Genomic DNA, 14,871 nt, shown 5'->3' on the forward strand with positions numbered 1-14,871 from the left:
ATGCTTCCTTATCCTGCCAGTTTTGCAGTACTCGGATATGTTCTGTACTGTCGGGTGGTTTATGTAATAGCAGTGTCAAGCGCAGCCCCTGGGAAGTGTGAGGGGCATGTGAGCAGCAGTATCGGGGTGAAGAAGAAGCCGCCAATATGGCTATGTACGATGCCGATTGACGCTGTGTTTGTTCTATGGTGATCAATAAAGTCTCCAACTCCGAATCTGTGACTCAACACAGTCTTATTGCGGTGTATAAGGATGGTGTATAAGACTGCTTCAGTGGTGATAAACCATACAGATGTGTTACAACAATCTTTAAAATCATTATTTTATTCAGGTGGAAGTATTGTACTTGAACACTGCGTTGGGATATCGTGTTTTCTGACCTCTCTAGTTATAAAATGCAGTCGAATAACATTCTTATACATTTGTCGAAGCTGTACAATTTTTCTGTCTGTCTGCAGAGTGGAATCTACACTTTACAGCTCGTCGATACTTACGCTGCATCGTATTCTCTGCTCATCATTGCCATTTTCGAGCTTGTAGGAATATCCTACATTTACGGTAACACACGCTACAGTTAACATTCCCATCTGAATTCCTGGCTCCATGATGTGGTGAACCCAGTTTCAAATCCCATATACCATATGTATTTGTCCATTGTCTAATAATATCCATGTAATTTGTGTAAAAGTTCACTCATTTATACTCATGTCATCCTCCTCCATGTGAGTTATGTACAAACTCCACGACGAGCCTTATATTGATATAATAATAAATAAGTTTAAAATTCGCCTGAGTTGTCTCAAATTCATGATGTGCAACAACTTGTAATGAATGTAATTTTGTGGTTGGGGAATTAAAACCAGGTAAAAATTAGAAAACATCTGAAAATGCAAAGCCCGTCCTCGTCAGTTTGTATTCAGATGTCTTCTTCTTCTTCTTCTTCTTCTGCTTCTTCTTCTTCCTCTTCTGCTTCTTCTTCTTCTTCTTCTTCTGTATGCTCAAAATAAAGAAAACAGTTTAATAATACAAAATGAAAATTGATGATTTTATGCAGCTTTGACCTTTAGATAAAAAATCAGCTTCTAGCTTTTGATTGGTGAACCAATTCAGTGACCTAATATGCAAATTCTTAAAATTTCAGGTCAATTGGATGGTAATTGGTGATTTTACGCAACCTTCACCTTTGACCTTTTGATCTAAAAAAAAACAATCGGCTTCTAGCTTTTGATTGGTGATCCAATTATGTGACCCAATATGCAAATTCTTTAAATTTTACGTCAATCGGATGAAAATTGACGATTTTATGTGTCGTTGACCTTTGACCTTTTGACAAAATTATTTGTTTGTATTCTCCATATTATCATAACAAAGCTTTGTTGAAAATGTGGTGACACAACCCAAATGGTAAATTGAAATTTCAGGTCAATTGGATGGAAATTGATGATTTTACGCAACCTTTGACCTTTTGATCTAAAAAAAACAAAACAATCGGCTTCTAGCTTTTGATTGGTGATTCAATTATGTGACCCAATATGCAAATTCTTTAAATTTTAGGTCAATCGGATGAAAACTGACGATTTTATGTGATGTGACCTTTGACCTTTTGACAAAATTCTTTGTTTGTATAATCCATATTATCATAACAAAGCTTTGTTGAAAATGTGGTGGCACAACTCAAATGGTAAATTGAAATTTCAGGTCAATTGGATGGAAATTGGTGATTTTAGGTGACGCTGACCTTTAACCTTTTTGACCTTTTGACAAAATTATTAATTTGCCTTCGCCATATTATAATAACTAGGGCATGCCCGTACTATATCTATATCTAAAATTATATCCCCCCCCCTCTATTTACATGAAATGGTTTGGTCCAAAGCGAACGGCTTGCGAGTGGTGACAATCCCCCCCCTCTATTTACATGCAATGCTTTGGTCCAAAGCGAACGGCTTGCGAGTACGGTGACAATCCCCCCCCTCTATTTACATGAAATGGTTTGGTCCAAAGCGAACGGCTTGCGAGTGGTGACAATCCCCCCCCTCTATTTACATGAAATGGTTTGGTCCAAAGCGAACGGCTTCCGGAGTTTGGTAAAGAAATCGCCATCGCGTGCACAAACGCGCAGGAAAGCGAATGAATCGCAAATTCGTTTTTATTAGTTGTAAAACATAGTTTAACGCCAACATAGTTTGCAAACGTGAAATAAATGAATACGCTGTCAAATGTGCCATCCGAGGCAGAGTGTGCCCGCCACGTTCGGCACACGCGATCGTTCGCTGCTCTCTGATTGGTTGAATCGTTTTTTGGACATAGCTCGGTAAGTAATTGTCCGATTAATATGAAACCTTGAAAAGGCACATCCTCGGGTCCCCAGCAATATACCTGGCAAGTTAAAAGTATATCGGACCCGTGGTTGTCGAGAAACAGCGGTCACAGACAAACGTACAGACGTACAGACAGACAGACAGAGATTACTGGAATTATAGATAGATAAAGATTTGTTGAAAATTTGATGACAAAACTCAAATGGAAAAAAAGTTATGGATAGACACAGACACACACAGACACACACACACACACACACACACACACACACACACACACACACACACACACACACACACACACACACACAGACACAGACACACAGACACAGACACACACACACACACACACACACACACACACACACAGACAGACACACACACACACACACACACACATACACAGACACACAGAAATGATTGCAGAAGCCATGCTGCGCAGGGGATGGGCTAATGACTCCAGGTCAGGTCCAGCACCAACACTCTGTGAGAATGGTGTTTTTTTAGGCCAATGGAAGAGTACCGCATTGAACCCATGATTGAAAATAGCTTGTAAACTTGTGAAAATATCATGTGTGGCAGAAGTTGGGTTTTTTTGCACAAAGAAGTGCAGAAATAATTTTATGTGATTGATGACTTGTTGGTATAAATCTATATTTCATAATGGTGATCCCTGGGCTGGATATATAGCAGCCTCTTTTTTTAGTGAGGTGTTGGGGTGGGGCAGGGGATACCAACTTTTCCTCGTGGAAGAGTGAGATGATGAAGGGTAAAAAGACAGGTCCAGGAAGTGGGGCCACAGTTGGACACATCAAGCAAGGGAATGAACAAGCAGGAAAAGAGAAGAGAAATGAGGGGAGGAAGCCCAATAACTTGTACGTAAGAGAATTGGATTCAGTATTGTTCATTGAAGTAAGAATATCAGGGTGAGGCGGGAGTAACCTGTGGAGGATGAAACGAGATGATGGTGCCACGCCAAGTTGAAGCCTTGGAAGGAAGTGTGGGATTGACCAGCATCAGGAAAGCAGTTGCAAAAATTGTAGGTTTTTGATAATTAATTAACATACCTATAACACTCAATGATGAGTTTAGCATGTTTTACAACCCTTCACACAACGTATTGCACCAGTATCTAAGGAGAAGTTAGCTACAGACAGCTCCATGTTGACGAGTATCTTTGGGTTCACGAAGTTAATCCACTAAAAAGATGATGCAATTATCAGGCTCTTGAACAAGACAGCAGTAATGGTGCCAGACACAATCAAATACTGACATTGTATTCTTCCTATACTGCCCCCAGGGCTGCAACGTTTCTGTGAAGACATCGAGATGATGATTGGATTCCAACCCAGCTATTTTTGGCGTATCTGCTGGGCTTTTGTCACACCTACCATCCTTACGGTAACAATTTCATAACTAACATCGTTGAACTAATCATGTCTGGCTTGCCACCCTTGAAATAACCATCTTACAGGTATTTAAAGGTAATCATGTTCACACCGAGCAACCTTATTTTATTTTATTTGATATTATTAGCCCCCTTGGACTTGGTCTTAAATGGGAGCTTGTGAATTTGGTCTCGTCCGTGCATCCGTGTGACCGTGCATCCGTGTGACCGTGCATCTGCAACCATATCTCGGAGATGTATACACAGATTTTGTTCATACTTGGCAAAAAGACAACACATAACGGCGTACATATGCGCATCATTTTGTTTCACAACGGAATCAAAGATGGCCGACTGACGGACATTTTAGTTGTAAAAAACCCAATGTTGAACAGGTCCTCAACCATTTCTCCGACATGCATTTACCGCTCTTGTTCAAACTTGGGACACAGATAAGGAAGTATGGCTTACATATGCACCTCATTTTTTTCAAGATCACATCCAATATGGCCGACTGGTGGCCATTTTGTTAATTAAATGTGTCACCCTCCATTTCTCGAACATGCATGGTCCGATTTTCTTCAAACTTGGCACAAGGACAATACATGAGTGCGTACACATATGCAGAAGATTTTGTTTTGTCAACCGACCAAAGATGGCCAACTGACAAGCCTTTAACTCTGTACAACAAAATTACTAAAACCACGGGGGCTATAACATTTTATGTCTTTTTCTCCCTGTTTATTTTATTTTATTAGAGATATATATATATACAGTCACGTGAAAAAGTAAGTACACCCCATGTAAAGTTTTGACTTTTTCAACATATTTCAACATATAGCTATTTGATCTTCATTTCACAATATTGATAGATAAAGGTGATATAATATAACAAATATCATGAAACATTTACATTTTGTAGTCCATTGTATAATTTAAATAAACATAAATGCAAATTTCGCATGTGGAAAAAGTAAGTACACCCTTGGCTCTAATAGGTGGTATTGCCCCCTTTGGCAGAAACAACCTCAAGTAGGCGTTCCTTATAACTGTCTACCAGTCTCCGACATCGACTGGGAGAAATTTTTGCCCACTCCTCCATGCAGAATTCTTTCAGCTGTGCGATGTTTGAGGGGTTTCTTGCATGCACAGCTCGTTTCAAATCCCCCCACAACATCTCGATGGGATTTAGATCCGGGCTTTGACTTGTCATTCCAGAACCCTCCATGTCTTTATTTTCAGCCATTCCTTGGTGGATTTACTGGTATGTTTAGGGTCATTGTCATGTTGCAAGGTCCACCTTCGGTTGAGCTTCAACTTTCCAACAGATGGCCTCACATTATCCTCAAGCACCCTCTGGTACAATGAAGAATTCATAGTGGATTCTATGATGGTGAGCTGCCCAGGCCCTGATGCAGCAAAGCTGTCACAAACCATAATATTTCCACCACCATGCTTTACAGTTGGTATCAGGTTCTTGTGGTCAAATGCTGTCTTTGGTTTTTGCCAAACATGTCTTCTGGTACTGCGGCCAAATAGCTCTACCTTTGACTCATCTGTCCAGAGCACATTGTTCCAGAAGTGCTGGTCTTTTCCTCGGTGTTCATTGGCAAACTTTAGTCTTGCCCTGATGTTCTTTCTGGACAGCAAAGGTTTCCTCCTGGCACACCTCCCATGTAGATCAAATTTGTGCAGCGTCTTTCTAATGGTAGACTCGTGCACTTTGACATCAACAGTGGCAAGAGCTACCTGTAGGTCCCGTGATGACATTCTGGGGTTCTTAGAGACTTCTTTCAGCATCTTGCGGTCTGCTCTCCGGCTGAACTTGCTGGGGTGGCCTGGCATGAACAAGTTGGCAGTTGTTTGGAATCTTCTCCACTTGTAGATGATCTTCCAGACAGTCGAATGATTGATTTCAAATTGTTTGGAGATCTTTTTAAATCCCTTCCCAGACTCGTAGGCATCTCTAACCTTCTTTCAGACGGCCTCAGAGAGTTCTTTTGATCTAGGCATGGTGACGCCGCACACTTCAACAACAAAGAGCAAACCAAACTAAATGTCTGAGGTTTAAATAAGACAGGTTCTTCCAAGATCCTCTCTGACGATTTTGTAATCACTTGCACCTGAGCTGGTTCACCTCATTCTAATTTTAGGTATTTGAAGTAGTGATAAATGAAGGGGTGTACTTACTTTTTCCACATGCGAAATTTGCATTTATGTTTATTTAAATTATACAATGGACTACAAAATGTAAATGTTTCATGATATTTGTTATATTATATCACCTTTATCTATCAATATTGTTGAAATGAAGATCAAATCGCTGTATGTTGAAATATGTTGAAAAATTCAAAACTTTACATGGGGTGTACTTACTTTTTCACGTGACTGTATATATATATATACATATTTGATAATAATATTTTTGTCATGATAATATTTTATTTGAATGTTTTCAGGGTGATGTGCACCTTTACAAAAGTCTCCTATTATTTCTTGTGAAATCTGGTGAGATTTTCATCAGGTCTCATGAGAAATTATTCCAAAGGTATTTTTACTTGGTTGTCCAATTTTATATACTTTCTACAGATTGTTTATTATAGTAAATTATTACTGCTATTGATATGGGAGAAATTTTGTCATGACAATAAAAATGCGTAATATTTGTGCACTCGAGTCACGACGTGATTAGTTGAACATTGTTAGTTTGATCGATTATTATTATTCTTCTGGTAATGTGAGTTTGTATCCTCGCTGTAATTAAAGCCATCACTGACATGGACCTAACTTTAACCCTTTGCAGTTCATTTTACTGTTCAGCTTCTACCAGTGGAAACCGATGACATATGGTGACTACAAATATCCTTCGTGGGCATTGGCTGGCGGTTGGCTCCTGGTGGCTCTCTCTGTCATATGGATCCCAATCATGTGTATTGTCAAGATGTGTCTGGCTCCAGGTGGATTTGTAGAGGTAAATACAGTGTGTTTGTAGAGGGTAGTGGGTTTAGGGGTGGGCTGGAAAGGTCTGCGGGGGGCGGGGGGGGGGTTGGAGGGAGTGAGGAGAGGACATAACAAGGAAGTTAGTCGAATGGACAGAGATATATGGCAATGGAAGTCTTTAATCCAGGAGAAAACTAATGCGGGATTAACAAAGAAAACAAAGTTTGAAGTTTCTTGACTTATTCTTTCATTTAAACTTCTTTCATTTAAATTAAACATCATTTAAACAAGAAGAGTTAAATTTTAGGATTAAAAATGAAATGTCGGTAAATACGTAATTGGGAAAAGGCCAATATATGTGCACTCTTGTTCAGGTAAACCTGTCAAATCCATGTAAACTTGTAGCATTGCTCCTTTTGGGTATTGCTCCATTGTGATGACCTGTGTTGATCCTTTCTAGCACAACATGCACAATGCCAAAACTTAGTGATGGTGGCAACGATTACAAGTGAAGTCAAAAGTAGAGAAGGACCCTCGACTCTACATACATATTTAAACAGGGTTCTTGTAAAATAACTTCCTTGTAAAGTAAACATTCCAATTCAAATTTGATCGGAGTATGTTTGTGGGAAGTGGGTGCAGCTGACCTATTGCTGATCCAAAATTATTCGAGGGGGGGAGGCAGGAGAGGAACGGGGTTCATCACCTTCGTTGAATATATGCTGGTGAATGTGGTGTTCATCACGTTTGAGTTAAGTGTGATGCCGATCAGGAAGAAGAACCCTTACTACCAAATTCGTACACTTCCGGAATTGTTTGATTTATTTGTGTTCAAATGTCTGTGATTGTTTTGTATTTATTTTTGCGAATGTGTACTTGTGTATAACTATCATTAATTTAAAAATGCTTAAGCACTATCGAGCGATTATTTTTAATTTTTAATTTTAAACAAATCCCAAAAAACGAACTTATTTTTTTCATAATTTTTTTTTTCGCCTATATCACTCCCAGTCACTCACTGATGAACCTCTGAAAAATTTACGAAGATCCGTTCAGCCATCTCTGAGAAAAATGGCGACACACAGACAGACACACACACACACACACACACACACCAACAGCTCTGTTATATAGCAGATGTATCTGCATATGTAAATGAAGTATTCCAGTAACTACCTCTGTACTCGCCATTTTGTTGAGCTAACTATGAAGTAAAGTGTAGTTTTAGGTACATATCACCTATTATATAAATCTATTGTATATCTCTTAATGTTTGCCTTCTTTGCAGCGTCTTAAGCTTGCCTGCTCGCCACAACCTGATTGGGGCCCATTTCTGGCCAAACATCGTGGTGAACGATACAAACATCAGATGGACCCTCTGGGCACATCCTCTCTTGGCCTCAAGCTTTCACCCCGTCCATCAATGATGCAAGACGAGCTGTGAGGCTACATGGGTCTGACCTCTTCTTGCAGCCTCCTTGTTACCCAACAGCTTTTGCAAAATATCTCTCAAGTTTCAATATTTACTTCCAGACAACCAATCTTGTTCTCATACTAATTTTCTCACGGATACTGGGTGACAGTGGTCATTTTTGACCGGTCATAATTCTCGGTGGAAATCCATGGTGGCAAACTGCACTGAGGCATCTTCTCAGGCAATACCCAATTTTGCTCTGTGGCTTCCAACCTGATGTTCAGTTTCTAAAGTCCCTCACTGTCATATTCCATGTTCATTCCTAACTTCCCAGGAGAAAGGCAGTGTGAGGATATTTTTATATCATCTTGGCACCTTTATGCCACTTATTGTTATATTATGTTGTCACTTTTTCTTGGTACATTGCCACTTACGCTTGGTACATTGTCGCTTGTCTCATACTTCTTGTTTATCGCAGTTATAATCATCCAAGTTGCTAAATGTTTATCACATTTAGCAACTCCTTGTTTTCACCCAACTTTATTTCTTAAAGTAGATCTTACTGATTTAGTTGGTGTTTATCGGAAACCAAGAATGAAAAAATCCGAAACTTTGCTGCTGGAGATTTCTTTAATTAATGTGAGCTGCAGGTAAGCCACCAAGAAAGGCCACCATGCGCAGTGATAAGTGATGAATTATTGTTTTTCAAATGTAGACAAAGATTCTATGCACTGGTAATGGATTTGATGTAACACTGTCTAAATATATATGCAATGAACATGCAAGCAAACATAATATCTCAACAAGAAAGCAGCCATTTTGTTTTTAACGAGCCCAAGGTGACGGCTCATGTTCTGTTCCGCTGATAACAGCAAACACGATCTTGGCAGCTCATGTTTGTAAAGCAATTGCTCTAAAAAGATAACAGCAATGCATTTATCACACTGCCAAGAACTAGATCACGAGATCTTTTCCAGTCAGGTTTATAAATGATAGGTTGTCTGGAATGTTGCGGATAGTGCGGCGTTGTTTGTTAACTCCATGTTTGTTAAAGAATGTTACTTGATATTTATTTATCTTAGCTCAGAGGGATCCAAACAACAACATAACAGTAAGTTTAGAAAAGATTATTTTATTTATTCAAACAATAATGTGAAAAAACAATAGTGTATCCGCATAGTCAAATAGATTACTGTGCGAGATAAATTATCCAAACCTTGATCAAGCCAAACCGCATTGGCTCAAAATGAATCCAATCCTCATCCTTATCCTTATCTTCTTCAAGTGTTTCCAAGTCCGAATATAAAGTAGCTTAAGGCCCACAGAACAAATGCCAATGTGGATTTATTGTTTATGGCGTCCATAACTACAATTATAACATTCCAACAAAGCAGTATTTCTAATGTAATTCATTAATATGTGAAGCATACTACACGTGTGCAATATATTTAGCTGAGAAACTTTCCTGATGACATAGAATTAAGTAATTTTGTCATTTTATTCCAAAATTCTGATTGTTTATCTAATACCTGTATCGTTAACAATAAACGTCAATTATAGTTATTATTATTCTAGTTAAAAAATCATTACTATATCAACATGAGAGAGATGTAAGTTGATCAGTAACTCGAAGCAATGTTACTTGCGTGGTTGCAAATTCGAAATTTACGAAACTTGTGTTGAATAATTTGCAAAGCTGAGTGGACAGTAACTTTTTTTGAATATTTGTTTTCCTCCAAACTTTAATTTTTGTTTTCCAGAGCATCAAGACAGGTCTTAGTCGAGACCTGTCTAAGTATGTCCAACAGGAAGTTGTGGTTGTGGTCAGTTGCTGGTTTTTTGGCGTTGGTTTTGAAAACCTTAGTTCCACGACCATACAATTTATTTATTTTTAAGATTTAACATAAATGAAGCAACAAGGTGTTGAAAGCATGCAGCCATATCACCTAATATTTACAATTCTACTTCACTTTTGCTTGGATAATCAGAAGTGACATAAAGCTACAGTTCACAGCTATTGCCGTGATCAACTGTGTTTTTGCTTTAAATCACAAAACATTCCTTGGCATAAAGAGCTTTGCAGCCCGTGATTCCAAATTGCACAGATGTCGGCTATGCGCACACTGGTGCAATGTACCGTTTATAAGCGACATGGTGCCACTGAGCAGGGATTAATATCAAATGTGATGCTTCGATGATGATGCGACGTGATGTGTTGCGATAGGGGGTCAATCTGGTACAGGTGGAGCTGTTAATTTCTGAAAAAAGCAGGGTTGGACAAACTTCCCAAGCATGTCCTGTTTCATTTTGTGTAAATTATTGAGGCTTGTTCTGAGTTTACAAGACAATGTGGGAGAACTTGAGAAATTTATGCGTAGTGGATTTTTAATTTGTGCAATATTATTGGTAGCATTGACGAAATAAATAATATTGTATTTTTAGCATCTCCCTACCCATGAACTTTTTGAATGATCAGAGTCATGCAATGGCTATAGCTTTAGAGTTTGACAAGACCTTAATAATCATGAACCTTCAGTCATGAAAGTAATTTATTTATTTTTTCATGTTATTGTATTATATGTAATTTATTTATTTTGTCTATTTGCAAATTGCAATGCAAAATAGCAAAGGCTGTTTGATTCTCTGTATTTTAAAATAAGATTGCAACTGTGTGCATTAAGCATAATGGAGTACTCGCCCAATTATTAAAATACTTTCAAAGGAGACGTAGTCTAATTAACCAGCCCTTACAAATGAAGATAATAAAAGAGAAATTCAAAAAAAAATCAAACATTAGAAATTAATCTCAGTAGCTCTGTTTGAATTGTTGTAAGGTTACCTTGACATCGAATAGTAGATCATAAAACTCGGTAAGGGTATATTCTCCAATAGCAGTATGAATCGTTGTCTGTACGTATGTATGGTTTGCATGTTACGTAAAAAGAGTGAATATTTTTTTTAAACAATTAATAACAATCATCATTATTCTCGGGAGCAAGTGGTTTATGTAAGGGAGGATTAATATCGCCGGTGCTTTGTGCTGCGGACTCATGCAATGGAAATGAACCAACCAAAGTTTAGCCTTTGGATTGGCCAGTGACGGTATATAAACCTGAGACGTTAAGTGAACAATCATGCTGCAGTAGTTCTAGTGATTTTAAAACTTTTAACAAGAGATACTCTATATGTCTATTTGTGTCTGTCTGTGAGTGTGTGTACAGGTGTGATTGTTTGTGTTTGGCTGTTTGTGTTTAAAATCGATCTGTTCTTGTCCTTAGTCTAATTTAGTCCAATTTACATTGTATAGAAACTGAGCAGAACTTGAGAGCCATATTTAGACAAAGGTTTTAGTATGTACACCTATTTAAACTAGCTGGACTCCAAACTTTTTTTTTTTAAATAATAGGAGTCCTTGGTTAACAGTTTCACACATATACAGTGCATGTCGACCCACTTGTTGAATTTAAGAGGTAAAACTGCATCGTCTGTGTTGTGTCTGTGCAAAGTAAAGACAAACATAAAGGTATATTTCATATATAGGTTTCTGGAACCTACATGTGCCAGAAAACAAGAGAGCAGGTTATAATGGAAATGCAATCTTTAAAAGGTTTATACTTAGAATCTTCACGATCGGATGATTCAGTTAAGGTTTGAAAGCAGAGGGACATATAATGTCACTTTATGAAGATTTGTTCAAATACCATATCTATTATTACGTGTTTTGCTGTTTCTGTATTATAATCCTATTAATCTAAATTTCTCACCCAAATTTAAAATGTGTAATGCGTCTCTTGATGTCTTCTTAGAAGTTCAAGTATCTTTTTTGCATTGTCTTACACAACTGCAATCATAGTCATCCTGTCCCTACCCCCAGCTTGTACCTCTCACATCATCCTCCGTTTTCCCTTCTACTTAATGTTTAAATCGTTGAATGTATCAAGAGGATGTGCAATATATTTCCCACACCAAGTGAATGCTACCAAAACAAGAATGATAAGTTGTCAGTTTAAAGATGCTAAAAAGGTCCTGTGAAAATAATTTCAGGTACGTAATTCGGTGAACAACATATACATATGTATGTATATATATATATGTGTGTGTGTGTGTGTGTGTGTGTGTGTGTGTGTGTACAACTGAAAAGTTTTTGTAACATGAGCAGTTACAAATATTTGAAATCTCATGTGGATTTCAAAAATCTGTGTACTAATTTGGATTGTGTCCTCTGCAGTGAGAACTTTGCTTTCATACTCTAGCTAAGAATTGTGTTTCCTTTACTCAAGTGATATTGTAGGGAATCCCATTTTAAATTTAAATGCTTGCCGACAGCTTGTAACTAGAAAGATTTTCTCACATAACTAGTAGGTTTGAAACTTTGAACTCATTCATTGTATTACATAGTTTACTATAATTCCTCGAAGCCATATCTGAAATTAGTGAGTATAATTTGTGACTTTGACGGCAACCATTATGGTCACCTCCTGTAGTTGGTCGGGAAATTGTTTGGCAAAAAGGCTTTCACGAACCGGTTGGCCCGGCCTGACATTTGACTGAGTAGGTTAGAACAGGAATTCGTAATTGGTTCAGGGTATCGGAGGTAGCTCACTTGTTCTTTGTGAAGGAAAGCGGGACGCCCAGTTTAACGTCCGTCCGAGGGAGGGACGGCACACACTTTGATGCTGAGGCGGGTGTTCTTACCTCTAGGTTATCCTGCTCGCCTATAATGAGTAGAATGTTAGCAAATAATCTGTTAAAACTTGTTAGCAAAAAGGATTAATAACATATTGAGTGACATATTTATTTATTTATTTATTTATTTTTTACCCTTTTAATCAATACAAATTGTGAATGCTAGATTGCATTAAGACAAGATCAAATCCAAAATACAATAAAAATTTTAAATGTGTGCACCTTTACAAAAAAAAAAATAATTACAAGCTAAAACTCATGAAGACCTTTCCTGTAATTATCTATGAATAGGAAATAAATTTAAACACCTGTTACCTTTTATGGTCTAAGTGCAATAAGCAATAAAATGTTATGCTCAGAACATATTTTTCCCCATTAAGACATTAAGACTTTCATTCTACATCACTCATATATGCTTTAAATGAAGTACCTGTATTTGATAAAATGAGGATTGATGCTGTGCTTCTATTTAAATGTTGTGTCTGAAATTAAGCTTTTAATTTGGTTTCCTAGTGAATCTTAAAGTGTGGAGTAATTATGACGTATTGTTTGTTCAAATGCATCTCCAAACGTCATGCACTATTATGATTATTTTTGCTATGCAATTTTGCAATAATTTTGCTATGCAAAACATTGACCTCATTGAATGCAAAAATTGCCGTCATCAACATAAGCATATCGGAGAGGAAGGAAGAAATCCATTCCACATCTGCATATCAGCTTTAATCTGCACTATACAGCATAGGAAAGAAGGCGGAAGGTTAAAAAGCCTGATGCGTTTGGAAGGTTTATTTTCATGAATGGGCCTCAGGATAAAATGATGCAAAAGTTGTAATTTTAATTACGACAGATATTTTCAAAATGATGAATAAAATCGCAATTGCAAGTCAGAAGCCATGTGTAGAAATGTATAATGTATTATAAATGTAGACTCAATTCCTTGTGGATATAAATGTAGTCAGGGCCATCTTGTTTCACCACAATGTCATTATTAGGCTTTATGGGTCGCTTATTAACTGTGTCTTCATGCTTAGGGAGGTAACGGTTCTGTGTTGTTGTGTAATCCCATTTCTTATGTAATCAACAACTTGTAAGTATTTGTCTTGTTCATCTGTGTGATCAATCTGTGCACTGTAGTTCAAATATGTGCTCCACAACCGTATGATTACCCCAACATCACTAAGCCAGATACACTTGTATACATACCAACTACGCAGGTTAATTTAGGCTTTTACAAACTCCATTGCACTTAATAATGAAATTATCTTAAAATGCAAACCCGTCCTCGTTCACTTTGTACACAAACTAAACTTGATAAAAAACAACAGTTAAAAAAGAATGTAAAGTTTATGAATTTGAGTTCTCCATATTCTCATAATAAACGTTTAATGAAAATTTTGTGACAAAGCTCAAATGGTAAAAAAGATATAATAGCCTGGGTGGGCACACACACACACACACACACACACACACACACACACACACACACACACACACACACACACACATACACACACACACATACACACACACACACACACACACACACACACACACAATTGCAAAACTCTGTCTCCCGCTGCATGGCAAACGGGCTATTTAAAATGAAGTTTCGTTTCAAAACACGATAAAGGCCAATGTTAAGTTTTGCAAGATACCAGTAGCTTAGCAATGTTCGATGCCACTATATGTATGTAAACAAAGTACGTATTTTTCTTTAAGATGCCATGGATGCTTTTAAGGGACCGATGATATATATATATATATATATATACTGTCACTGTCAGATGACAAATGTATGATGTATTATAACTAGCGATTACTTCACATTGACATATTATATTACTTGACAAGGTATCAAGCTCATCTGACTTATGGTTTGGCCTGCAGATCGATACAAAATTCATGGCATCACAATATTGATAAAATAAAAAAATGCAGTCAGCACTTTTTTAAATTGGCGCACCGTAGACTAATTAACAAAAAAATCAAAAATCCGAGAAAAGAGCGTTCTTTTCTGACATATATATACACTGTCAAATACAAATATATATATATATATATATATATATATATATATATGTATAAATAAATAAATTAATATATATATATTTGTGGAAATG

General features: G+C 37.3%; 1 protein-coding gene across 1 annotated transcript in view; it reads left to right on the forward strand.

The window, feature by feature from the left end:
- SLC6A5 (solute carrier family 6 member 5) overlaps nt 1-10,839 on the forward strand; it is a 29,363-nt gene extending 18,524 nt beyond the window's left edge. Inside the window, exons 8-11 of the mRNA XM_078781599.1 lie at nt 459-558; nt 3,622-3,722; nt 6,512-6,679; nt 7,937-10,839. Coding sequence (XP_078637725.1) covers nt 459-558; nt 3,622-3,722; nt 6,512-6,679; nt 7,937-8,092 — 525 coding nt within the window. The 3' untranslated portion in view covers nt 8,093-10,839. The remainder of the gene's footprint in view (nt 1-458; nt 559-3,621; nt 3,723-6,511; nt 6,680-7,936) is intronic.
- Nucleotides 10,840-14,871: the final 4,032 nt, after the last annotated feature.

Source organism: Myxine glutinosa, chromosome 7, assembly GCF_964187855.1.
Source record: "Myxine glutinosa chromosome 7, kmMyxGlut1.1, whole genome shotgun sequence".
Taxonomy (NCBI): Eukaryota; Metazoa; Chordata; class Myxini; order Myxiniformes; family Myxinidae; genus Myxine; species Myxine glutinosa.